The 26,649-nt window shown below is 43.3% G+C and overlaps 1 protein-coding gene across 1 annotated transcript in view; it reads right to left on the reverse strand.

Annotated features, from left to right (window-relative positions):
• The window catches only part of BCAR3 (BCAR3 adaptor protein, NSP family member), a 135,534-nt gene that overhangs the window by 28,891 nt on the left and 79,994 nt on the right, over positions 1 to 26,649 (reverse strand). The window contains exon 3 of the mRNA XM_007936063.2: positions 1,830 to 1,958. Within this exon, the coding sequence (XP_007934254.1) occupies positions 1,830 to 1,958 (129 nt within the window). The remainder of the gene's footprint in view (positions 1 to 1,829; positions 1,959 to 26,649) is intronic.

Here is a 26,649-nt window from a genome sequence, read left to right on the forward strand (position 1 = left end):
CAACCTTCCTTCCGAGGAGTGGCTGGTGGGTTTGAACCGCCAGCCTTCTGGTTAGCAGTCAAGTGCCTTAGGCACTATGCTACCAGAGCTCCTCGTGGCTCAGTTACATCACCTATAAAATGAGGATAATAATATTACCTATAGTGTGGCCAGAAGGACTGAAAGGAATGAAGTGTTAGGTTAACTATTATTATTATTATGACACTCCAGTTATACATTTATACATTCGGTCAATAGTATATAGCTCTGTTAGCTTAGAATAGTACATCACCATGGTTACTTTAAAATTGCATCTTTGCCTTAAAAATACATTCACTCAGAAATTCCATTTCTTGGAATTTAGCCTAAGGAGATAATTATAGGTATGAACACAGTAGTTGTCTTAAAGGATGGTGGTTAGGGTATTGTTGTTGTTGTTATGTGCCGTCGAGTCAGCCCTGACTCAATAGCGACCCCTCCTTGGGTTTCCGAGGCAGTATCACTACGGAAGTAGGATTGCCCAACCTTCCTTCCGAGGAGTGGCTAGTGGGTTTGAACCGCCAGCCTTCTGGTTAGCAGTCAAGTGCCTTAGCCACTATGCTACCAGAGCTCCCTAAATGCCCAATAAATTGCAGAGCATGAATACAACAGACATGCATACAACATAGGATGGTGTAGGAGCATATTTTTTAACGAGAAAATTCCCAGGGGGTATCATTAAGTGAAGAAAAGTGGACTACAAAAAAGATGAATTAAGGGAACTTATTTAATGTCATTGAACTGTACATGTGAAGACTGCTGAAATGGTAAATCTTTTGACACTTATATATTTACCACAATTTTAAAAAAGAGAAAAAAATATGCAGTATGATTACATAATTGATGTAGAAAAGTCTAGGATGATATAAAAAAAAATACTCATCTTGGTTATTTCAGGAGGGAGAATTATGGGTGGGGGTCCACTTTTTTTTTTCTCTCTGTATTTCCTACAATAAATTTCAAACTTTAAGAAAAACAAGGTCAGAATAAAAAATTTTATGTTTGACAGTGCCGAGCTGAGAAGTCTTTTTACGATATGATGCCCTTCCCCCACCTCGCTCTCCACTTCTTTACTGTCATGTTGTACTGGGTTAATGATTGGCTAGACCAGATTAACAATAAAAACCCTCGGTAAATTCTGCATCTCAATTCTGTGAACTTACTCTATTTTCAATTTCTGATACTATTTTGGGGGGGGTAATATTATTCATGGTAATGACCTGAATGACAATCACAGAAGGGACATTCTAGGCCATGAGCCTGTGGTCACTGGGATAATTCCTCTTTCTTCCCCATCCCTGGGTCTCAGATCAAGTAAGGAATGGATAGAGAGAGTGAATAAGGTGTTAGCCTCACTCAGGCAGAGATGACTTTGGTGCTCTTTGCCATGAAATACCCTCTTCACCTGAAATTAAGCCACTGCCTTAGAAAGGAAGCCGGCTCCTGCAGGTGTAAGGCTGTAGGCAGCCAGCTAAGGGCTCTATTATCTGAACCTGGCCCCGGCCTCCTACTTCAGGTTACCAGTTCTGTGGCTGCCACTCCTGCAACTGTTTACAGACCACAGAGGCACTTGCTTTCTCTCCATCCACTTACCAAGCGTGTGGAAATGTACTTTGGATTCCTGACCTTAGCTCTTCCTGTGGTCTCCTTAGAGACAGGCCTAAATGAAATCACAGCAGGCCACTTTGCAGTATTTGTTTTTGGACAAACAAGGGTTCAATCCCACATGGCATGAGAGTGTGACCAGCAGTGTCATCAACCTGGACATGGCTAGAACAGTGTGTGCACTGGAGGGGAGGAGAGCCATGTACCTGTCGGGGGATGCGGCCGTGGTACCAGGCGTGGCTTCGTAGGTCCTCACTACTCAGCAGCAGCTCCTCCTCCAGCTCTTTCTTCAGTCTCTCGGGGGTCCTGTCCATGGTGTGCCTCTCCTTGGAGAACTGAAATGAAGAGTTCACAGTGACCTCACCCTGCCAGGCCAGGCCAGGCCATGCCAGCCAGTGGAGGTGACGGACTACCTCACTGTTGGCTGCAATGCTAATCAAACCAGTGTAGGCTGAAAGCCGTGTCCAGGTAGGGGAGCCTGGATAATGATTACAGTTCATGGTGACCTTTCATTTCTCTGGCGGCAAATGTGTAATAAAATTTCCACTTGAGCATGGGGACGATGATAGGAGAGATGGCCAAGCAAGCTGTTCCTTAGATCATTCTACTCAGGTAGCAGTTAAAAACACGGAGACACACCAGTGTGCATTGCAGCACAATTTACAACAGCCAAAAGGTAGAAGCAATCCAAGGGTCCCTCAACAGAGGAATGGATAAACAAAATGTGGTATATCTATAGAATGGAATATTACTCAGCAATAAAAAAGGAATAAAATTCTGATAAATGTTACAATATGGATAAACTTTGAAAACAGTATGCTAAGTGAAATAAGTCAGACAAAAGGGCAAAGGTTGTATGATCTGACTTACATGAAGAGGCTAGAATAGGTAAACGCAGAGACAGACAGTCAGTTAGTGGCTACCAGGGGCTGAAGAGGGGAGGGATGGAGAGTTGCTTAAGGAGTATAGAGTCTGTGTCTGGGATAATGAAAAAGTTTTGGAAACAGACAGTGGTGATGGTTGCCCAGTAGGGTGAATGCAATTAACATCACTGAACTGTACACCTAAAAATGGTTAAAAGGGCAAAAATCTTGTTATATATATTTTACCATAATAAAATTAAAAACAAAAAACCATGGTGAGCTGGGCAAGGTGGGGAGGGGGTGAGGGGAGTCAGAGAGAGATGTCGGGCTGTGAGGCACATGTTCTAGGCTGGGCTGCTCTCTCCCCAGGGGGAGCTTCCTCTTCCTTGGTCAGAACTGTCCTAACGTGGGGCTGGGAAGGATGGCAGTCCCTGACTGGCTATATGTCCTAGACTTCTAGGATAGTGGTGCCCAAGGTACAATCCCTGGGCTGGTGGTGATGGCCTTGAATTCTCTGCTACTGGCAAACTCAAGTATAGGAATGGAGTTAGCCTTTAGAAACTTTTGAAGCAGTGACAGAATAATTTTATGTCTCTTGAATCTAATAACAGAAATCTGAGTTGATATTTTGAGTATCTTTTTCACTTCATTTCTCTAACATTTCATTTTTATGACTAATTGGGAATTGAAACTTAAACAGAAAATTGTTCCTTCACCTCAGCTAGTGTGAGAATCCCTAGTCTAGAGTACTGCACAGTGGCCAAAGCAGGGACTTCTGGGTGGGAAATATGGTCTCCAGGTTTAATTTTGAACCAAAGCCCACTTACATCATGTGAACTGAACTTGGACACCTTCCCAGTTCCCAGCAGGCACAGAAACCACTCGCTTAGGGTTACATGAGGCGAATAGGAAGAGACCATGACCCTAAGCTGTCCCTTTGTTTTCCCAGGTTCCTCAGCTTGTCCCATAGGAATGAAAAAATTATTCCTCATCACACTGATTTGCACCTCAGATAGAAAAGAGCCTCCAATACTTTTCCGTGAAAGAAAATGAAAACAGATTTGAGATTTCACCACTGGATTCTTATCCTCTCGTCTTTCTGTGCATGTTTGCTGAGAGGAGCTCTGGCCCCAGAAAGACCCAGGGACCATTTTCAAGGTGGGGCTCTAGGTATTAATAATTTACTTCTCTCAACTCTTTCCTCCTCCTCTTCTCCACACTGTCTTGTACACAGCAGCCACTCGAGAAGTGTCTGTTGAACTGAATTGGGATAAAAAAGGTGCTGATATATAGAGAGTACCCACGGTGCTTGGTTTAGACAATGATGTTTGCCACTGTCTGCATGGATCATTAATTAGGTACAAGTACATCTGAAGGCAGCTCTTGGGAAGCACTGAGTATAGAATGTTGACTGTCAACTGGCCCACTCTATTGTTAGGTTCATTGTCTGTCTTATCATCTGTTAGGACTGTAAGTTTCATGAGAGCAGAAACCCATCTGTCTTCTTTACCACTGCCCCCGAGCGATGCCTGCACATACTCACTGTTTACTGAATGAACTAAAATACCCCAAGATAAGTAGGGTCTAAGGCTTTTCTTAGCCATGGATCTCCCCCTTCTCTCTTTCAAATTAACAGAACCCTTATTTTTAGCCGGCATGCTGCCGTACAGCTGAAAGACAACATGAGGCATATGTGGCCTCATGACTAAGTTCTGGCAAGGAAGGAAAAACAAGTGTTGGTAAGATTTTTGAGGCGAGATGTGATGGCTGGAGCCCCAACACCATCCTGGGCCACGAGGAGGAAGTCCACACCCTAGCAGTGGGAACACAGTGACTAGAAGCAGCCCATGGAACCAACACACCAGCCTTGGATTGCCTGCCTCTATCCAGCTCTTCTGTGTGATCTTCCATCCTGTTTAAGATGTTTTGGATGTTCCTGTCAGAAGCAGCTGAACTAAATCCTAACTGATGCTGTAGTCCTGTCTTCTGTTTAAGGAGCCCTGGTGGTACAGAGGCTAAGAATTCAGCTGCTAACCAACAGATTGGCAGTCTGAATCCAGCCAGCCTCTCTCCATGGGAGAAAAGACCTGGTCATTTGCTTCTGTACAGCCTGGACAATCCTATGGGGCAGTTCTATTCTGTCACACTGGGTTGCTATGCGCTGGACTCAACTCGATGGCATCCAATACATGCCCTGTTTAGCCACTCTAATGGCTTAGCCCGTATGCTTAGTCTAAATTCCTTGTGCTACAACCTGGGCCCATTTCTTCTTCGTCTGTGTTCTGAAAATGTGGGGTTCAGCAGATCCTTTGCTCTGAATCATCCTTCATTGAAATCTTACTCACTCATCTCCAAAAAGCTAGTCCATATTTTCCTATTTCTTCCTTCCTGAGATAATTTAAGATGCCCCAACACCCAGGCCACCTCCCCTAGTCTCTCTCTCTCTCTCTTCCCCACACACACGTGTGTTTACATGTTCTCTTGCTCTTAGCATCTCTCATAAACAGGAAGGTTGCTACTACCATTTTATATGCAACAATCTCACTCCAAGTGTTGAGATACTACTATACTGTTTTATACTTGTTACCAAAAATATAAAATCAGCTCTCTTGTTATTTCTGTCCTAACTCAGAGGAAAAATCCACAATTACTGTTCTTTCCCCTGTAGATTTTGCACATCTATAAGGTAGCACTTAGAGAGGAGAGAAAAGGGGATTATTAAGACTGACTCTCCCAAATAATTTGGGATGAAGACCAGACTTCAAAAAACATGCCCTTAAGCTCTGGCATAATTTGTGAAAGGTTAAGTGGTTACACAATTGCCTAGACTTGAATTAAAGAAGGACAGAGAAAGGAGATGACGGGAGCAAGAATGAGAGAGGTGGGAGAGAGGGAGAGAGAAAAGGAGAGAGGGGGGGTAGAGAGAGAGAGAGAGACAAAACCCAAGGAAGCAAGCAATTGCAAAGGGCCTGTCATTTCAAGCCCATGAGGGCAGGGTTTAATGCATTAAAAGGAGCCAGGTTTGCTGCGGGGCAGATGATGTGAGCAATGTTTCCTGAACAGCTGAGGAAGGCAATTCAGAATTGTCACTCACATGTGTCACCCTCACAGTTAAACAGTGGTTATGTTGTTGTTGTTGTTATGTGCCATCAAGTCAGCCCCGACTCATAGCGACTCCTCCTTGGGTTGCTGAGGCAGTATCACTACGGAAGCAATTGCTCAGTCTTCCTTCTGATGAGTGGCTGGTGAGTTTGAACCGCCAGCCTTCTGGTTAGCAGTCAAGTGCCTTAGGCACTATGCTACCAGAGCTCCTAAATAGTGGGGGTTAATTCTAGAGCTTCCACTTACTGTTTTAATCCCATATATTAATACAACTTTTATTATTTTTTCTAGTTGCCTATACTTTATGAAATCTTGATCTCACCAACTATGATTTTGCCACTTAATTTGGCACTTGGATGGACTATAAATGCCAAGGTTGGTGATGGAAAACCATATAAGAAATTTTGGCAAAGTGCATCCATTTGTATTTTTGAGAGTGTTGTCATTAATATTTGTGATCCTTGGGGACCAGAAATGAGACTCTTGCTTTGCAGGAACAGTCACATTGCTGCCACACTTGGCAGATTTCTGTTGGCTTCCCCGCAGCAATCTGAATCTTTGGTAACTATGCACCCTTCAGCTTCTCTGCCACCACCTGAAGGGAATTTAATTTTTCCCTGAAATGCAGGTATTTCAGTCATGGCCCTGGCTTGTTCTCAATTTAAGGTAACACACTGGTACTTCGATCCTTGGCAATAGTTCACCACATTTGTGTGGTCCTCAGTGTTCTCTGGAGTTCTGATGAATTCTACTAATATTCTAAAACTGCTACACTACTGCCCTTCTTTGTTGTTGTTGCTGTTTATTACCACTGAGTCAATTCTGACTTAGGGTAACCCCTAAGTCAGAATTTGTGCAGAGTAAAACTGCTCCATACGCTTATTTCCAAAGCACATTGCCAGGCCTGTCTAGTGAGGTGACTCTGGACATGTTTAAACAGCCAACCTTTTGGCTAGTGGCATGCTTAACCATTTGGGCCACCCAGGGACTCCCTGCCCTTCCTCAGACTATATTATCTTTTCTAGGGAAAAATGATATTCACATGCACTGTTATATGCATTGCCTAGAATCAAGCTTGAGATGAGACAGAGTAAGGTCCCAGAACTCAAAAAGCTAATGATCTTGCATAAAGAAGACAAGAATACCACTCCAAACCATTCCAGTTCTTTAGCCTTTTCTCTTGACTCACATTTCCCAGCTCTCTCACATCTGTCTATGTAGAACCAGTTGCTTTAAAGTTGGCCCCATGTGTGTCAGAGTAGAAATATGTTCATACGGTCTTCAATGACTAATTTTTCACAAATAGTTTGCCAGGTCTTTTTTCCTAAGTACCCTTGGGTGGACTCAAAGCTCCAGCCTCTCGGTTAGTAGTTGAGCATGTCAACCGTTTGTACCACCCACAGATTCCTGTCTGTGTACACTTCCTCTGAATTCAATGTGCCTCAGAGTCTGGCCAGACCCAAGTCATCCTCACTCCTGAAATCCCAGCAGCACTCCTGCCCTGTCAGAATGGGACTGTGGGCACTGTAACATCCCAGAACAAGTAACACAAATGTGTCTTAGAGGAAGTTTACAATGAAAGGAGATGCAATTCTCATTGGCCCTTTGGATTTTATATTCTTCAACTGCCAGACAGAAAGAGACAGCAAGAAAAAGTCACAAATAATTGTGGTACAGTAAATTACTTGGTATGGCTTTTCTAGCTGGTCTTTGTGACTCCCACCAGATTACTGAGAGGGACTGTGCAAATAAGGTGTATAGCACCCTAATATGGGGATTAGCTAGTGTTGTCACTCTGCTAGGCTTAAAATGAGCCCTCCTAAAGAACTCAGCAACACAATCAACAAACTTGACCTCATAGACATATACAGAATACTCCACCCAGCCAAAACACAATACACATTTTCTCCAGTGCACATGGATCATTCTCCAGAATAGACCACATGATAGGACACAAAACAAGCCTCAATAAGTTCAAAAACACCAAAACACTACAAAGCGTCTTCTCAGGTCACAATACTATAAAATTAGAAATCAGTAAGACCAAGGGGAAAAATAAAGTATGTGGAAACTGAATAATACACTGTTCAAAAACTACTGGGTAACACAAGAAATAAAAGGTGAAATAAAAAAAAAAAATTCCTAGAAACAAATGAGAATGAAGAGATAAAACTTACCAAAACCTATGAGACACAGCAAAAACAGTACTCAGAGGTCACTTTATAGCAATAAATGTGCACATCAAAAAAGAGGAAAGAATCACAATCAACACTTTAACTCAAGAACTCCAACAATTAGAAAAAGAGCAACAAAAGAAACCTACAATATCCAGAAGCAAGGAAATAATAAAGATCAGAGCCAAAATAAACAAGATGGAAAACAAAAAAAGACAGAAAAATCAACAAAACAAGAAGCTGGTTCTTTGAATCCGATCTGCAACCTACACAACTATGAGACCAGAAGAACTAGATGGTGCCCAGCTACCACTGCCATCCACTTGGAAGGGATGTAGGAGATCCTGCATAAAGAGGGAGAACAATGTGGTACAAAACTCAAAATCATTTGGGGCAAAAAAAAAGAAGGTGGGGACCAGGTTTGCTGGTCCAATGGAGCCTGGTGTAACCACTGAGACTATGGCCCCTAGCTGCCCTTCAGGTCTGGAATTGAACCCACAACTGTGGTTTCCAGCCAAACAAAGTACAGGCATGTGAGTTAAACATTTACCTCAAGTAGACACACGCCCTGGAGAGAACAATCATGGGAGAAGGAAGGGCTGCTTATGCACAGGGAGATAGCTCAGGGTGCAGAAGAGTATGAAGGGATGGACACTGGGAGGAGGTAACTATGGGGAGGAAGTGTGAGGGGAGCTGCTGCATTGTAAATTTTGGTCAATGACATGAGACAAAGTATATGTGAACTGCTGTATGAAAAGTGAATTTACTCTGTAAATCTTCACCCAAATCCTAATTAAAAAAAAAAAAAAAAAAAAAAGAAGCTGGTTCTTTGAAAAGATTAACAAAAATCGACAAACCACTGGCAAATTTAACAAAAGAAAACATGCAAGTAACATGAATAATAAATGAAAAGGGCAATATCACAACAGAATCAACTGAAATAAAAAAGATAATAACAGAATATTATGAACTATACTCCAACAGATTTGAGAAGCTAGAAGAGATGGACAAGTTTTTAGAAATACAAGACCTAGCTAAACTATCCCAATCAGAGATAGAATACTTGAACAGACCCATAACAAGAGAAGAAATTGAACAGGTCATAAAAAAAACTCCCCACAAAAAAAAAGTCCTGGTCCGGGCAGCTTCATTGGAGAATTTTACCAAATGTTCAGAGGAAGACTCAAACTATTCCAGATAGTAATAAATGCTGGCAAGGCTGCGTAGAGATTGGAACTCTCATACATTCTGGTGGGACTGCAAAATGGTAGAACCATTATGGAAAATGACATGGCGTTTCCTTAAAAAACTGAAAATTGAAGTACCATTTGATCCAGCGATTCCATTACTAGGAATATATCCTAAAGAGGTGAGAGAAAGGACACAAACAGACATGCACACCCACGTTCACTGCAGCACAATTAACAAATTGTTCACTGTAGCACAATTAACAAAAAACAGCAAAGAGATGGAAACAATCTAAATGCCTATCAACAGATGAATGGATAACAAAACTATGGTACATCCACACAATGGAATACTACGCAACACTAAAGAATAATGCAGAATACATGAATCATCTCGAAACATGAATGAATTTAGAGGATATTGTGCTGAGTGAAATAAGTCAATCACAAGACAAATATTGTATGAGTCCACTGTTGTAAAAAGTCAAGAAAGTTTATTCAGGGAAGAAAACTCACTTTGTTGGTTACCGGGGATGGGAGGGAAGGGAAGGGGGAAAAAAATGAGCCCTCCTAGAGGCAGAAGGGGGACTCTCACTGCCATCAAGAGAAAACAGCCAGAGGTGGAGTGGAGTGTATCCTTGAACCCAAGATCCCTGTGCTGGACCTCTTGGCAGAGCTAAATGAGCAGAGACGACTGGCTAAGATGACCAGCTGAGGAGCTAAGAGGCACGAAGACAGAGTGGCAGGGAAGAATCAGAAAGCTGAGTGCCTTTGGGCAGGAGGCTTACCATCACAGTGGGATGCACTTAGGTGCACCTACTGGCAGAACTGAAAGCTTTGTAACATACGCTCAAGCAGAATAGAGGCCAGGCCGAGAGGCCAAGGGCCAGAGAGGCATGCCTGAGGGTATAGCAGAGGGGAGACTGTCCTGATTGAAGAATTGAGTGCATTCCTGAATTGTAGCCTGTTACTTCCCTAATAAACCCTATAATCATGAATATTGTCTATGAGTTCTGTGTGGCCATTGCAATGAATTATCGAACCAAGCGGGGAAGTAGTGAGTGCCGTGGGAGGAACGCTTGGTATCAGAACTGGCAAGAAGGCTGGTTGTTTTGGTTACGTAGTGCTGCTCTGACAAGAATATACCACAAATGGGATGGCTTTAACAAAGAGGAGTTTATTCTCTTACAGTTTGGAGGCTTTAAGTCCAAGTTCAAAGTGCGAGGCTCTATCTAGGGGGCTGGGGGAAAGCTCCTCAACCTTGGGCTCAAGCTCTGCCTCCTGCTCAAGGCCCACTGAAGCTAGAGGCTTTTTTTCACTCAGACAGCTGCTGGCTGCTGAGTTTGACAAGCCCAAGGTTGACAAGTAAAAAGGTACAGTCCTGATGTTACCAAACCACATGGCAGGCCATTAATTCAAGTCCACTGAAAGTTCCAAGGTTGGCAGAGCATGGCAGGCTGCTGAACAATGACACGGCTACATGCAGGGTTCAAGTGTGCCATAAGCTAGAGAGCATTCCCAAAGCTGCTTCATATATACGGGAAGTGGACCACATCCCTAAAGCAGCTACTCAGCTGCTTGTGGTAGATCCCACCATGGAGTTGATTGCTAGTATCATCATGGGAATAACTACCACCAGCTGCCTAGCCACTCAACCAGGCCCAGCCAAGTTGACACACAACCTTAACTACCACAATAGTGGTGGCATGTTTGGCCTCGTAGGAATCACCTTTGGACTGCTGATGGTGATTCTGTCTCCCTCTTGTGAAGTCACAGAGAATGCTGGCCCCGCATCCTTTTTCTAATAGTCAATCTCTTCCAAGTGCTGCAAATGTAACTAATAACCACACTATAGTAATACGACTTTTTCTCCAAGAAGCTCAGATTCTCTATTAGCCCCTGAAGTGCAACCTCATTCCTAGAAGGCAAGTCTGATTCCTCGTCTTCTGTGCTTCTTGTCTGGAGGAGTGAGGGTGGTGGCTAAAGGAGTAGCAGAGTCAAGGCTGGGTTTTAGCTGCCTGGGCTCCAGCCATCCTGAGTTTCAACCCCCACGGCAGCTGAGGGCTCAGCCTCCGCAGGGGAGGCTGCTCTGCTTAGGATCAAGAACAGTCTGGGTCTTTGCCAGCTTCATTCCTAGGACTAAATCTTCCCCTGTCCCCATGGGAAAGACGTCCCAATGAAAGAAAGATGCAGCAGGACTCAACCCATACATTCTACCCCAAGGCTTGCCTGAATATGACCCATCAACATTTTTAGAGCAGTTCTTTTGGGGTGGTAGTGGTAAAAGAAAGAGATGTGCACACAGAAGTTTAAATATAAATATACTTGGAGCAGGAAAGAAAGGAAGAGAGAACATAATGCCACCTGGTTCTGCACCATCCCTGATTGGCTGCAGGCCAGACTGTTGTGATCCATGAGGTTTTAGTTAACTACTATATCATGGCACCCTTCACATGTGTCTGCTCCTAAAATTTATTCTTTATCCTAGTATTTAGTTTTGGGTCTGAGATAAGGTATAGTTATGTTGATAATGGAGGCAACTGCAGGAGGTGGGTGAGGCCACTTGTGCCCAAGCCAAGTGAAGTTTAGCTAGTAAATTCCTAAGTTACTACAATTGTTGCTTTTCATGGAAATCTGAGTCTACCTACATCTTGCCTATTGTCAGCATTTTAATAAACCTGATGTTGCCAGGTGCATTACAGCACAGTGTTCAAGAGCATGGGCCAACCAGTAGGCCAACTCAGACCACAGGCCACTGTGCCACTGACCAGCTGGGTGGCATTAGGCACGTGATTTTATCTTTCTGGAGAGCCAGGTTCTTTGTCTGTGAAATGGGAGTAATAATAAGTACATCATGAGATGGGTATGAAGATTAAAGGGGTCAGTATCTATAAAGCACTTAAAATACATAATGCTCAGTGTTAACCATTATTAGTTTTATAGAGTTATAGCATAATACAGTCATGCTTAATGTCCAAGACACATTCCAAAAAATAGGATGTTATGTGAATTGGATGGTATACAAACTCTGTATTTTGGTCTATACCTGCTTTTTCTTTAAGCATTTCGAATAAGGTTTGTGCTGAGAGGGATTCGACTTTGTGTTTGGTCTTTAACCCACAACATCAGCAATTTCTTCATATCTGATATAGGCCCCTGTCAAATTTTCACTAGCTTTGTAGCTTTCAGTGGAGCTGATCCTTGAACAACCAGGAGAATTTTTTCTTTGTTTCCGAGGATCGTTTTGACTGTCCAGTCAACATGCTTAAATTGCAAGCAATAGCATTCACTGATTTTCCATCTTAGTTGTTGAATAAACTTTTGTTTCACTTCCAGATCAGTACTTCTCCTCTACCTCTTGCTGCTGTTGCCATCACTGGCACTGGTTTTGCTGCATGTGGGAGCCACGATGCACTTCATCAAAATATTTTTCAAAGAGAGATAATACTATGACCCTCAAGAGACACCTGATACATGAGATAGATGCTGCTGCCTTTGATAACCTTTTTAGATAGAAAATAAAGCACAATACATAATAAGTCAGTAATGTAGGCATTTATTATGACTATTAAGACATATGTATTATAGGTTATATATGTACTATATAATCACATCCCTGGCAACTCACTTTGTATACAAGAGACATGAGATACACACGCTGCACACAGAAAGCTGTCGCATTTGCTATTCCCATTCTCTAATCAGGTTCTCTGAACTCCATTATACTCTTATGGGACTAAGGACTTTCATGGTTGGATTTTGCCCAAACAGATGTTATGCCGAGCATGACTATACTACTAACCCAGTTACATAAAATAAAGAGACTTCACATTTAAGGGCTGATGCACAGAGGCATGAGGTGGGTGTTTGGGAGAGAAGCAGTTAAGGAAAGTGGCCTGTCACTGAGTGCCTGCTAGGTCCTTGCACAAGTTTCTTCATTCCGGTTGCTAAACCATATGCCCTGTCTGCCCCAAGCACCTAGGGTTCAGTCATGCAGACAGGACTGGTCTTAGCTTGCTGAAGCTGCCTGAAAACCATGAATATCATTCTGAATCTGGAATGAACATCTCTGCAGCTCCACGTGGCCAGCAAGTTCAGTCTTGACAGGCTGGAATAGCCAGAGCCTAGGATGTGGAAAGCACATTCTGCAGGCGCAGAGCCAGCTCTGCCGACGTGCTGGGAAATTCAATTAACGAAGAAACCCACATTTTAACAGCTCTCCGAGGAAGAGAAACCGTTCCAGCCTGGGAGGAACGAAGTGAGGGGCCGTGTCTTGGGAGGCTTGCGTGAGCATTAGTGCCTGAATTTCAAATCAGGCACAACAATAGGACCTGGCCTCGCTGGAGAGCTGCGAGCTGCATTCAGAGTCAGGGAAGAAGGAGGGTATGCCAGCGGCATCTGTCAGACTCACCTCCAGGAGACTGGGAACACTCATTTGCATGGAGCAAACAGTTGAGACAATAAGAAAAGATGGCATCAGCATTATAATTAATACTTATTTTACTATGTTCCTGCCAGTAAGAAAAGCTTCCCAGTTTCCAGAGAATTTTAAATTGTGCAAATGACCAGGAAAGACCTCAGGCCCAGGAACTGATGGCGGAAAGGGAGAGTGTGGAGATGCAATTCATGAGCACCACCAATCATCGACCAAGCAATCTGCGAAGCACCCGTTGGAGTTGGGTGAAACAAATAGAGGTTCCTTGTCCCTGCCCTCAAGGAGGGCACAGTCTTATTGGAAGACCATACACAAACCTGCAGTTTAATGCATCCCTAGGCTCTGGAGACTATTCCTGTGTGGTGCAAATGGTTAAATGCTCACTATTCACTGAAAGACTGGTGATTAGCAACCACCCAGAGGCACCTCAGAAGACAGATTCAGCAATCTGCTTATGAAAGATCACGACCTTGGAAACTCTATGGAGCAGTTCCATTCTGCACACACGGGGTTGCCATGAGTCAAATCAACTTCATGGCGACTAGTTGCATCTTTAAGCCTTGGATAAGTTACTCCACCTCTTTGTCCCTTGGTTTCCTCCTGTGTCAAAATGAGGGTTAAAACAAACCCACTTCTATGCTAAGACATGGATAAACCTTAAAAACATTATGCTAACTGAAATAAGGCAAGCACACTTGTATGAAATGTCAGAATAGGCACACGCAAGGAGACAGAAAGTAGGGGTTGGGGTAGGTACTAGGTGGGGAGCTATTGCTTACAGGTTACAGAGTTTGGGGAGATGAAAAGTTTTGGAACTGTAAAGTGTCGATGGTTGCACAACATTGTGAATGCAATTAATAGCACTAAATTGTATACTTAAACATGGCTACAATGGCAAATTGTATGTTAAACGTGTGTTTGTGTGTGTGTGTATTTTTTAAAGGAGGCCTGGTGGAACAATGATTAAACTTAAGTGTTCAACTGCTTACCAAAAGGTTGGTGGTTTGAACCCACCCATGGAAGAAAGACCTGAAGGATCTGACTCATAAAGATTTGAACAAAACTCCACTGCTGTCGAGTCAATTCTGACTCACAGCAACCCTACAGGACAAAGGAGAACTGCCCCATAGGGTTTCCAAAGCTGTCTTCTTTACAGAAGCAGACTGCCATATCTTTCTCCCATGGAGCAGCAACTGGTGGGTGTGAATGACTGACCTTTGGTTAGCAGCCAAGTGCTTAACCACTAAGCCACCAGGGCTCCTTCCTGGGGCAGTTCTACTCTGTCATATGGGGTCACAATGAGTTGAATTTGACTTGATGGCACCTAACAATAATAGTATTTTTTTTTTTTTTTACCACAATAAAATTAAAAAATAAAACGAACAGAACCTGCTTCATCGGTCATGAAAATTGAAAGAGGGTAACATGTTCAGCACAATGCCTAGTACATGGTAAGAGTTTCATAAATAAGCTATTATAATTTTCAAGATAAAGAACAACTCTAAGGTTATATATGATAAGGGAAAGAAAAGCACCACAAGAATTCAGAGGGAAGAAAGGTCACTGTAGTCCCAGGAGTGTGCTAGGAACAGCTTCCTGAGGCAGGGAGGAGGGAGCACAGAGTGGGGAATCAGAGTTGGATCTTGAGGATAAAACTTAATGAGAAGAACAGGACGGGTGAAATACGGGCATTTTGAGCTAAGGGAGACAAAGAATAGATGCACTTGCTTGGACTAGAGGTTCTAGTTGTGGAGGAGCAGTGTTGAAGCATGCAGAGGTACAGCAGTGGGCATGCATTAGTCATCCCCCCAAAAAACTCCATCTTCAACCAACCATGTGGCTCAGATCCCACCTTCCTGGCTATTGCTGGTTGGCCTAAGGGAAGGCCTCTGACCTGAGCTGGAGCGTTCGGAATTCTTCCTGGGATCTTCCTAAATGGAACTGAGTGAAGAAGACACTCTATCCCTCTCTGGTGAAAAGTTGTGAGATTTGAAATATGGAAGTTGCTTTCCCACCATGTTTGCTGCCAAGTGGATCATGCTGGGCTGAGAAAATGAACTCAGCATGCAAAGAGAAGTGGAGAAAAAGACAGAGCTTGTCCCAGTGGCACACACATCGCCGGGCCTCAGCTGATTACAAGGGCCAGTAAACTTCCTTGTGACCTAAGCTAGTTTGGGCTGGATGCCTGCCACCTGTTACCCAGAAAAGGCAGGGACCAGACAGAAGGAAACCCAACATAGAAGGTTGAGTGGTTAGATCTCTACACTCCTGATACAGTCATTAAAAATTTCTGCCTAGGAGGTCAACAGGTACAAAAAAAGATGCTTTTAGACAGATCAATCTGGCTGCAGTGAATAGAATGCACTGGCCAGTATAGGAGACACAAGGCCAGTTTGGAGACTTTGGAAATGTGCTGATGAACCCAAATCTCTACTTCCACCCCTTGGCACTGGTATCTTGGTAGGGATATTTTTATTCACCTGAAGCTGCTTCAGAGCTCAGACATCAATATGGATAACCTGACCTCATCTCTGCAAACCCTGCTTGCTCTTCTTCCATTTCCACAACATTGCCATCTTCTCTGCTCTTATTAGGAGCTCTGGTAGTATACTGCCTAATGCACTTGACTGCTAACCAGAAGGCTGGTGGTTCAAACCACCAGCCACTCCTCGAAAGGAAGGTTGGGCAATCCTACTTCCATAGTGATACTGCCTCAGAAACCCAAAGAGGGGTCACTATGAGTCGGGTCTGACTCGATGGCAAATAACAACAACTGCTCTCATTACCCAATTAGAACTTTCAGAATTATCTTCAGCCTGCCAAGAAAGCCTCAATTCTACCTCCTACCCCCGTCCCCTCATTCTAATCTCCACTGACTCTGCTATTTCATCCTCCCATTTCTCACTGAACATCTACAGTAATCTTCTAATGGTTTCCTATCTCTGTCTCTGGCCCCACAACCTGCCACCTACACCACCACCAGACTTATTGTAACACTCCTTGGCTCAGAGACTTTGGTCAGGTGATATCCCAGCTAAGGCTGGTATATAGCCAGTCTCTTTGTCCACAATGACTTGATGGGCTTTTTATGTCTAGTTTTCACTCTCCCCAGGACTCAGACCTGGTCCACGGAGGGGTGCAGAGCCCCCATCCTACCCTCCACTCCAGGATCACTAAAATTTAAGGCACTCCTTACAGCCCCAGTGAGTGGAACTCTTGCCATATATTGAAAATGCATACACACTGAACATTAGCTCTGAATTTGGAGAAGGCTTAGATCACCAAGGAACTGAGGGTAGCCGTAAGTGAGGTCCCTGAGGGCCCTGAAAAACAACTGGCAGAGGCTTGGTTGGTGGGAAAGACAGACTAGGGTCCTGGAGTTATGCAGGCGGGGTTCCTGAGGCAGCAGATGTGAGGCATTAGAGTTTTCACAACCTCATATGTGACCACATGCTGGCAAGGCCTGGGAAGTACTGGATACACTCTCCTGGGATCACAGAACCTACAGATAAAGGTGCTTGAAGCTTCCATAAGGCAAGTGATGGCCCTGAGCTACTTTCCTAACATGTCCGATACACCTTCTCCAGCCCTACAGTCCCAGTCACAGCGACCTGCCTCTCCTTTCCTTCAAGCCTTTTGTCATGGGGTCCAGACAGAGTGGCACACCTGGAGAAATGCCTCCTGACAGCCTGGCTGGGGCTCACAGGGGTAGGCAGGGGTCTTGAAGGCCAGCCAAGTGAGTGTGATTTTATCTGAGGGTACGGGGAATCCACTAAAGGCCTGTAATCAGTGGATGACATGGTCTGCTGGGCATAAGCTCTGTGAAGCAGAGGTCATACCTTATTTTCATTTGTCTCCCAGAACTTTGCCTCGTGCCTGGCACACAGTAGATGCCCAATCAACACTCAGTTACTGCCAATAACCTCACCTGCTGGCCTTCCATTTGGCAGCTTGCTCATCACTGGGTAGGAAAAAGAGGAGAGAATGAACATGTTTCTAGAGTTCTCTGAACCCATTTCTTTATTCACTAAGAGGGGTAACTGCTGGTGCTGTATTCTGAGAGAAAAAAATGGGGGAGGGGTTGGGAAAGGGAAGGGTACTTAAGAATCTGTCTTCAGATTTTATTTTTCTTCCTCCTTCCACAGCTGTGCCCCTTTCTGGTTATTTATTTGCTTAGTGGCAGAAGGGCACGGCAGGGGAGCCTTGATTTTTCATATCATAAATTGTATTTATCTGAAAAAAAAAGAGAGGGGTAACAGTTCCATCTCACAGGACTAAATGACCAAATGCATAGAAAACACCTGGCACTGTATTTTGCCGTACATAGTAGGGGCTCACTTTTAAAAATACAGAATTTCAACCCTTTTTTCAAAGATTACTATTAGAAGCAAAAATGAGAAATTACATCATTAAAGAATTAAACAAGCAAACAACAACAAAAAAAAAACCCACTGATTTTGAGTTAATTCTAACTCACTGTGACACTACAGGACAGAGCAGAAGTGCCCTATAGGGTTTCCAAGGCTGTAAAATGAAGCAGACTGCCGCATCTTTCTCCTTTGGAGCAACTGGTGGGTTTGAACTGCTGACCTTTCAGTTTACAGCTGAGTGCTTTAACCACTGTGCCAACACGGCTCCTTAAAGGATTGACAACAACAGTAACAAAAAAAGAATTATAAAACTCATCAGAAGGTTTTAAGATACCTGTCCTTGAATAATTTTGTTCTGATGGAATTAAGCAAAGCCAGAAGTTGGGACAACCAATTTCTACTTAGGCACAGATTTGTTTATTTTGCCTATTTCAGTTCAAAGCCTATAGTTCTTGGGGTTTGGAGTAATCCTAAATAGTTCTATCCATGCAGGGTGAATCTGACCATTTATAAAAAGGCACACTTTTCCTGAGTGGCAAGCATTCTGTATGTATACATATCTCAATATTAACAATTACACATGTTTAGTTCTACCTGGCTCACATACCTATAAACACACAGAGGACAGACTGACAGAATGACAGTGCAAGAAATTTGTGTGTTTTGCACAGGCTGCAAGGTGCCTGTACATAGACTATATCTCCTTTGCCTTTGTATCTTCAGGGCACTGGACACTTAGTCATATTAGTGTCCTAGAGCTTCCATAACAAATAACCACGAACTAAGTGGCTTAAAACAATAGAAATTCATTGTCTCACAGTTCTGGAGGCTAGAAGTCTGCATTCAGGGTGTCAGCAGGATCATGCTCTTTCTAAAGGCTCTAGGGGAAGACCCCTCCTTGCCTCTTCCAACTTCTGGTAGTCCCAAGCATTCCTTGATTTGTGACAGCATCATTCTAATCCTTGCCTTAGCTGTCAATAGTTACCTTCCGTGTCTATTCTCTTTTTATAAGGTTACCAGTTGTACTGGATTGGGGCCCACCCTACCTCACTTTAACTTAACTAATTATATGTGCAAAGACCCTATTTCCAAATAAAGGCACTTGCACAGGTGGGCAGGTGTTAGGACTTCAACATGTCTCTTTGAGGGACGCAATTCAATCTATAACAGTTCCCAATGCATTTTTTGTTGAACTTTTAAAATTGAGATGGTTTTTCTAGTCATTCATTCATTCTATGACCAGGGATGGTGATGATCTTGCTTGAAATAAAGGAAAAAAAGGAGGAAGGGAATGTGTGCATGAAAAAGGGGATTGGGAGAGGAGGAAAGGGGAGAAGAGGAGAGGGAAAAGGAAGGGGGTGAGCAAGCAGCTGGGCTATTTTATTCTAGTTTGGACTGTCAGGCCACAACATCCACAACTCCACTGAGGCTCTCAGACACTTCCTTTCTTCTGACCTGGAACTGCTTATTAGATAGAGGGAGAAGCCAACAACAGTCCAGACTTCTCATCACGTTGTACCAAAAAAACTCCACAGGACAAGTTTCTCTAGAAATCTCATGCAGAAATTATGTTCACAAACAAAATCCTACGTCCGGCAGGAGTTCTGGATCATCACATAAAATTGGTTTGATTTCTGTCCTTGTTCTCAACATGAGCTCAGGATGGGAAACCCCATGGGTTCATGCCATAAACAGCCACCAGGTAGCTTAAAGTGACTGACTCCTTTGCCAATCTGGAGCAACACAAGAGTCCAAAGAGACAGACCCTTATTTCAAATCTACTAAACTGGCAAGACCATGACGGCCATCAAAGTCCATAATAAGTGTTGTGAACATATAAAATAAAGAACTGGTATGTCACAGAGTGGACTTTCGATAACCACTACACAAGGCATGCTGGACTCTCACTAATATATCTCCACATCTGGAAGCACCTTGAATCCACCTAAAACTGAGGGTCTTTGGAGACTCTGGATACTTACAAAGAGACTTTATAACAAATTCTTGCCTATACTGAATTTCAAGCAGCAGAATGGTTTATAACCAAATCCCAATATATATCAAGGACTTTTATAGACTCTGTTGGTATTCACACCATTGAGGACTTGCATAAATTGATCATAAACTGAAAGAACAAATAAATCCCAATTGCTTCTGCCATGCTGAACCCTGCCCACAGACCAAAAAAATAAAAGTCCAGTTCTACATGAGTTTCAAGTTCAGTAACTTTTAGAACAAGCCCGTGGATGTTTTAAACTGAAGGGAACAGAAGGAACTGGGATGGTGTTTGTGGCAATCCAACTGTCTTACAATGAAACAATTATTACACTTCCACTTTTTCTTGATGTTAGCAGGTTTTGTGGCTTGCCTAAAAATTCTTTATCATGATTCAAAAGAGAAATGAAAAAAGGTTTGAGTTCACCACTCCTACTTTTCTCAATGGTGGTGCTACGTGATAACTGATAACTTACACTGATAACTGTGATTAAAGTCAAAGTCTTTACTTAAATAAACAATTTAGTTTGTAAATAAAACTCCAAAGAGGAAAAAAAAATCATATTCAAGTTTTATATCCCCTATTTGGTATACACAACCAAGTGGTGGCATGAGCGATTGAACATTGCTCCGGCCCAGCTGGGTTGCTGCTGAGCACCCCGTGGCAGGGTCAGTGGGTCAAGGATGTGCCCAGCACAATGGCACTACATCTAAGGAAGTGCCTTTCATGCAGAGCCATCATAGATTTATATATTGATTATGACAGTTGCCTGGTAGATGGCAATAAAATGTCTTAAGGAAAGGGCCCATTATTCTAATTCACACAAAGCATGCTTTGGGCTAGCAGAGAGGTCCTGGTGTGTCCCAAGGGCCTCTTTGCCTTTTAGGGGTTGGGTTCTTAACAAATGAGGGTCTTCAGGCCTCACTTAGCCCCTTCTCTCTCAGCCTATGCCTCTGAATACTTGCATTAAAGCTCAGTAAAGCAAACATTGTGCGCACCTTCCTAATCCATATACATACTGCCCGGTTGGCCAAAGTTCTGCAGAAAAAATCAGGTGGATTTAAAATACAAGAGTTTGATGTTCACTGGAACATTGTGCCTTAGAGTAAACCCAAGGACTTACTGAGTGCCTGCTGTGCTACTCTGCCTTCCCCTCTAGAGCTGAGGGGAGATGTAGACATGGTATAAAAAAGAAACTCTATGCCCTTGACCAAGATGACAACCTCTTTGAGAAGATGAAACATTTGAAGAGAATGTATAGCAACACACAACAAGAATACTACAAAAGCGCTCAGTGTTTCTACCTTATCTGAGGTCAGCAAGGGTTTCTGGCCTCTAATGAAAAAAGGAATCAGCAGCAAAGGGATTTCATAAATTCTTGCTAAGTTTTCACATTCTAGAACACTTTGATTAATTTGATGTTAATGTTTTAAGTACCTTGAGGATGTAAATTGGTCTATCTCAAATCCTAGAAAGAATCTCATTTTCAGCAACGATTCTGGAGATGAGTTTTGATGCCATCTGATCACGCTACAATTAGACCTGTGTGATTTATCACATTTCACACCAGATTTCCATTCCAGTACCGTTACAAACTGATTTGACATTTGCTGTTCAATTGAGATGCTCCATTTTCCTCCTGTATGCGATTTTCCTTTTCACAGAAAAAATGACCCCAGTGCAGACAGAAAAATATCATCAAACTTCAGACAGCCCAAACCCAAGAGACTGTATTTTATTCATGATGAAATCTTATCAAACTCTTATCAAAAGAGGCTTAGAAACCATGCATACGAAATTTGAAGAGAGTATCTGTGGAACGCCTTGCATATTAAGGTAGTGAGAAATCCCATTAAAATTCTGCTTTCTATGTGTGCAAATGAAAAAGACTAATTTAATTTTAATTTGTGCAGATTAGAGTCTTAAAGCAGGAGGATGCTCTAAGCAGGCAGCAGTAACTTAATCCTATATGCCAAATTAATTACATGAGAACCATTCTGGTTGGCACCCATGGCTCCCTTTGATGTTCAACTCCTGCTACCTTTTATCCCCAGTCATTCTCTGGGCAAGGTCTCCACACATTCCCATCCTGCTGGATTACGAAGCAAATGTTTTTGAAGCTTGGTTGTATTTTGATGGAACACCAAGGGACTGAAAATGATTTCTTGCTGATGGAGACTGATTTCAGTCTGAAAACTGTGAGAGGAATTCTAAGCCTGACAGAACGCAATGCATCCAACACCAATAACGTGGCTTCTTTCTTGAACAAAGGTTAGTTACCCCCATGCTGGAGGAATTGTCCAGTGTACTTATTACCATGAGCTCTCCTTCCATCCTGACTTGCCCCAGTGGGTTTGCCTGTCCTGTTTCTTACGCTCTTGACCAAGCATTATTTACCCAAGGGCTCACTCAGTGCTCAGCTCCAAGGGGTCTCACTGTTTTCTGTGAATAAAAACAAAACAAAACAAAACTCACTGCCGTCACGTTGACTGGACTCATAGCGACCCCTCCTTGGGTTTCTGAGGCAGAATCACTATGGAAGTAGATTGCCCAATCTTCCTTCTGAGGAGTGGCTGGTGGGTTTGAACCAGCCTTCTGGTTAACAGTCAAATGTCTTAGGCACTACACCACTAGAGCTCCTTTCCCTGTGAATAGATAAACTGAAACCTCATGAGATTTTCATTGGGCCATTTGTTAACATCTTGCCCTGCTCCATGTCCCTGGTGGGTATCCTTCTTCTGGATCAAATTTAGATGACGATTTCCTGAAGCAGCCTGTAGAGAAGCAGAGGTCTAAATCACACTCATGAGGCAGCTCTGCATTTTGATTCCTCCCAGACAGAAATTGGAAGTGCCATACTTAACATGAAAGCAGGTCACAGCTTGTACTCAATAATTATTGGGCTGGTGAAGAGAAGGGCTTCCAAAAAAAAGCTAAGCATCAGATGGCCCATGAAAATCCCTCTAAACTGCCTTGTTCCCTTTGACCATGTCCTCAAATGATTTCTCTCTCACACAAGTTGACATACTGGTTAAACAAGATAATACAAGTGAAATATTAATCACCAGGTCTGGCAGCAAGACTACGCTGAGTAACAGTAATGCTTTGTTAACATCTACAGAAAATGGGAGATAAAGGGGGGAAAAAAAAAAAAAATCAGACCCTGCCCTGGCTAAGGCAGATCCTAATACAAAGATTCGAAGACTACGGCCGACCAAAATAGATGTCCTATTTGTTCTTCAGTTAGAATATCAGAAAATCTGAGTCAGCTTAGTTCAAATACTATCTTTTTCTTAATTTATCTTGAATGAATGAGACACTACTGAGTCAACGAAGTGCATGGTATTGAAAGGACACTGGAAGACGTGGTCGCAAAGGAAAAAATGAGACATGCCAAACACACAGAGGAAACACCAAAGATGCAGAAAGCCTTCCAGCATGGGGTATGGGATGAATGACTTTCTAAATTCTCTCCAAAACAGTACCATGACTGACTACTATCTTAGAAATCTGCTCTGGGACAAAGTACCTCCAATGTCGATACATAATAAACTCTCAGTAAAAACTAAATAATTCATCAAAAGGTAGGTTTCAGGCAAGTATCAACCCATCACTTTCAGTATACAACTCACATGACACTTTAAAGGTACATTTCTCCCAGAGGAGTGAAAAGCATTTGACATCCACATATTTCATTGAACAAGCTTCTGAAAAATCTACAAACACCATGCTAGATCCCATGGGAAGAAACAGACAACCAGGAGTTGGGCTTAGAGGGACAAGCCACCACCAACACAATACAGCTCAGATCTCATAAGCCTGTACAATGTTGCTAGGAGCTAAATAGGTGGCAAGAATATTTGTATCTCAAGAGAAAACATGACCAAAAACCAGTATTTTCATGATTTTCTCAGACATATGGAATTAGGGATTAACAAACATATGAAATTAGGGATTGACTGAATATTAAAATCCAAGTGTCTCAAAGTATAGAAAGAACTAGAAATGTTTAGTCCGTACAGAAAAGACTTACAGGGAACAAGAGGTCTGTGCTAAAATATTTGAAGGCTTGGGCTGTTATTGTCCTAAAATGACAGGTCAAATATTCTTGGTTGAACTCCCTAAGGAAATTAATCCAGACTCCCTCCTGTCCTATTTCTAGGTGCCCACTCACACCAACCACTTTGACCTAGAAATAGACATGTTCATGTCAAATAGAAGGGTAATAATCTCCTAATAAAGGAGGCAGAAGAGTCCGTTAGGAAGCTACTGTGGAATTCTGAGAAAGAGATGATGACGTATGAATTAATAAAGTGGTGGCAGAGATGTGAAGGAAAAAGCAGATGAGAGAAATGTCCAGGAGAAAAAAATCACAAAGACTTGGAAATTGAAAAGACATGGAAGAGGAATAGAAAGGAGATGCATGGGAACTGCTGGATGATGACTGACCACCAACATCCAATAGAAACATGAAAGGGGAGCAGGTTTGTGGAAGAAAATGCAGTCAGAGGTACTTGTGGACCATTAGGGTGGAATCACTCACCAGGCCATGGGGTCCAGGTGCTATGGAGAAGCATTAGACCAGAGACACAATTTGAGAATCTCAGTATAGATGGAGTGTCCTATCTCACTGCCACCTAGAGATAGGGTGCAACATGAGAAGAAGGCAATTGGATGCTGGCTTTTAAGAGGAAGCCTAGAAAAAGAAATCCAAGGAGACAGGTTAGAAAGGATCCAGGAGAAGCAGAATACAGTGTTCTTGAGGTGGAGAGAACAGAGTTTCAGGAAGGAAGGGTTAACAACGCCAAGTGCAACAGTGTTATAATAAACTCAAAATGGGACAGTAAGAACTGAACTTGGCCATATGGCAGGTCCACATGCATATAATAAAGGGACTGCAGGGTAAATGGGACATGAGGAATTAGAGACTGTGTTAGCTAACTGTTGGGTGGAAGGAGAAGGTACTAGGGAGGAAGACATGGAAATTGTTGTTGTTGTTGTTGTTATGTGCCGTCGAGTCGGACCCGACTCATAGTAACTCCTCCTTGGGTTTCCGAGGCAGTATCAGTACGGAAGTAGATTGCTTCATCTTCCTTCCGAGGAGTGGCTGGTGGGTTTGAACCACCAGCCTTCTGGTTAGCAGTCAAGTGCCTTAGGCACTATGCTACCAGAGCTCCCGACATAGAAATTAGGGATTTTTTTTTTTACCATGAGAAAGACCAGAGCATGTTTATAAACTAAGAGGAAAGTGCTGAGAGCGAAAGAGAGATTAATGAGCTCAGGGAGAGAAAAGGCCAATGAGGTGGAGTCCTGGAGGAGGTGGGTGGTCACAGGCACAGGTGGTGGGACTGGCTGTGGTCAGGCAGAGGGCCACTTCATCCTTGGAGGCTGAAGGAAGGAAGCAAGGATCCCAGTTGGATATTAGATATAAACTGTAGCTTGTGGGGGCAGGGAGTAGGGGATGGATAAAAGTCATGCCTGATGGTCTTAACTGCACTGTGAAGTAAGAAATAAGATCTCATTATGAGTGTAAAAAAAGGACAAGGCAGGAAGAGAAGGTGGAGGGAGGAAATTGGGACTAAGTAGAGCAAAGACAAGCAGAACTGGTCGGATCTACAGGGCCCAGATGAGGACACAGGCCATAATTTGGGGGACACACTGTTTTTGCTTCTCAAACTCACCCTACACACAAAGGGGACAACCTCAAGCCCTCATGAGCCTCACATCCAACTGCTCACTGGCTCCCCCCTGTGCCCAGAACAAGCTCCATCGTTTCCCAGCACAAAGGCCATGTGTTCTGCTCCCCATCTGGTCCCAACTCTCCCCCTACCAGGTCCCACTTCCTGCCACGCCTCAACTTCAGCATGAAGTTCCCCTGGGTAGGGTGCTTTGTTTTGCATGTCTTTTCTGCCCTCTGCTCCTTTACAAGTCACTCAGGTGTTATCTCTTCCAGGAAGTTCCCTGACCGTGAGGCCGGGCTAGATATAGATACCCTCCTCTGGGACCTCACAATATGCTATGTGTGCTTCCTGAGCCAACCGTATCATATACTGTGGAGAGAGCTGCTCCTGTGCCTGTCTCCCCCACTGACTCAGACATGTGGGTTCCTTCCAGGCAGGGTCTAGGCTTTCACCTTGGTATTCCCAGGACTTGATATGCCCTCCACACACATGCTGAGGTTAGAGTAGATGAACGGATAGCTTCTGAGTTTCTGAGTTGGGGGTTAGATCAATCCCAACCTGCTATGAATCTAGGATTCTGTCACTTCTTTCCGCATAACTGCTTTTCTTCGTTTTGTTTTGTTTTAAGAGTGGGGACATTTAGGAAGGCTTGCAATTTTTTTTTTAATTTATATATATATATATAATGCACTGTCATCGAGTCAGATCTGACTCATAGTGACCCCTCCTTGGGTTTCCAAGGCGGTATCACTGCAGAAGTAGATTGCCAAACCTTCCTTCCAAGGAGTGGCTGGTGGATTTGAACTGCCAGCCTTCTGGTTAGCAGTCAAATGCCTTAGGCACTATGCCACCAAAGCTCCCCATATATGTTGTTGTTGTTGTTAGGTGCCATCGAGTCATTTCCAACTCATAGCGACCCCATGCACAGCAGAACGAAACACTGCCCAATTCCATGCCAGCTCCACAATCCCTGCTATATTTGAGCCCATCATCGCAGCCCTGTGTCAATCCATCTCGTTGAAGGCCTCCCCCTCTTTTGTCGACCCTCCACCCAACCAAGCATGACATCCTTCTCTAGGGAATGGTACCCCCTCTGACAACATGACCAAAATAGGTGAGACGAAGTCTGGCCATTCTTGCCTCCAAGGAGCATTTCGGGTGCACTTCCTCGCAGATCTGTTAGTTCTTTTAGCAGTCCATGGTACTTTCAGCATTCTT

The sequence above is a fragment of the Orycteropus afer genome, unplaced genomic scaffold (assembly GCF_000298275.1).
Source record: "Orycteropus afer afer isolate SDZICR_OR568_19922 unplaced genomic scaffold, OryAfe1.0 scaffold00033, whole genome shotgun sequence".
NCBI classification, from domain to species: Eukaryota; Metazoa; Chordata; class Mammalia; order Tubulidentata; family Orycteropodidae; genus Orycteropus; species Orycteropus afer.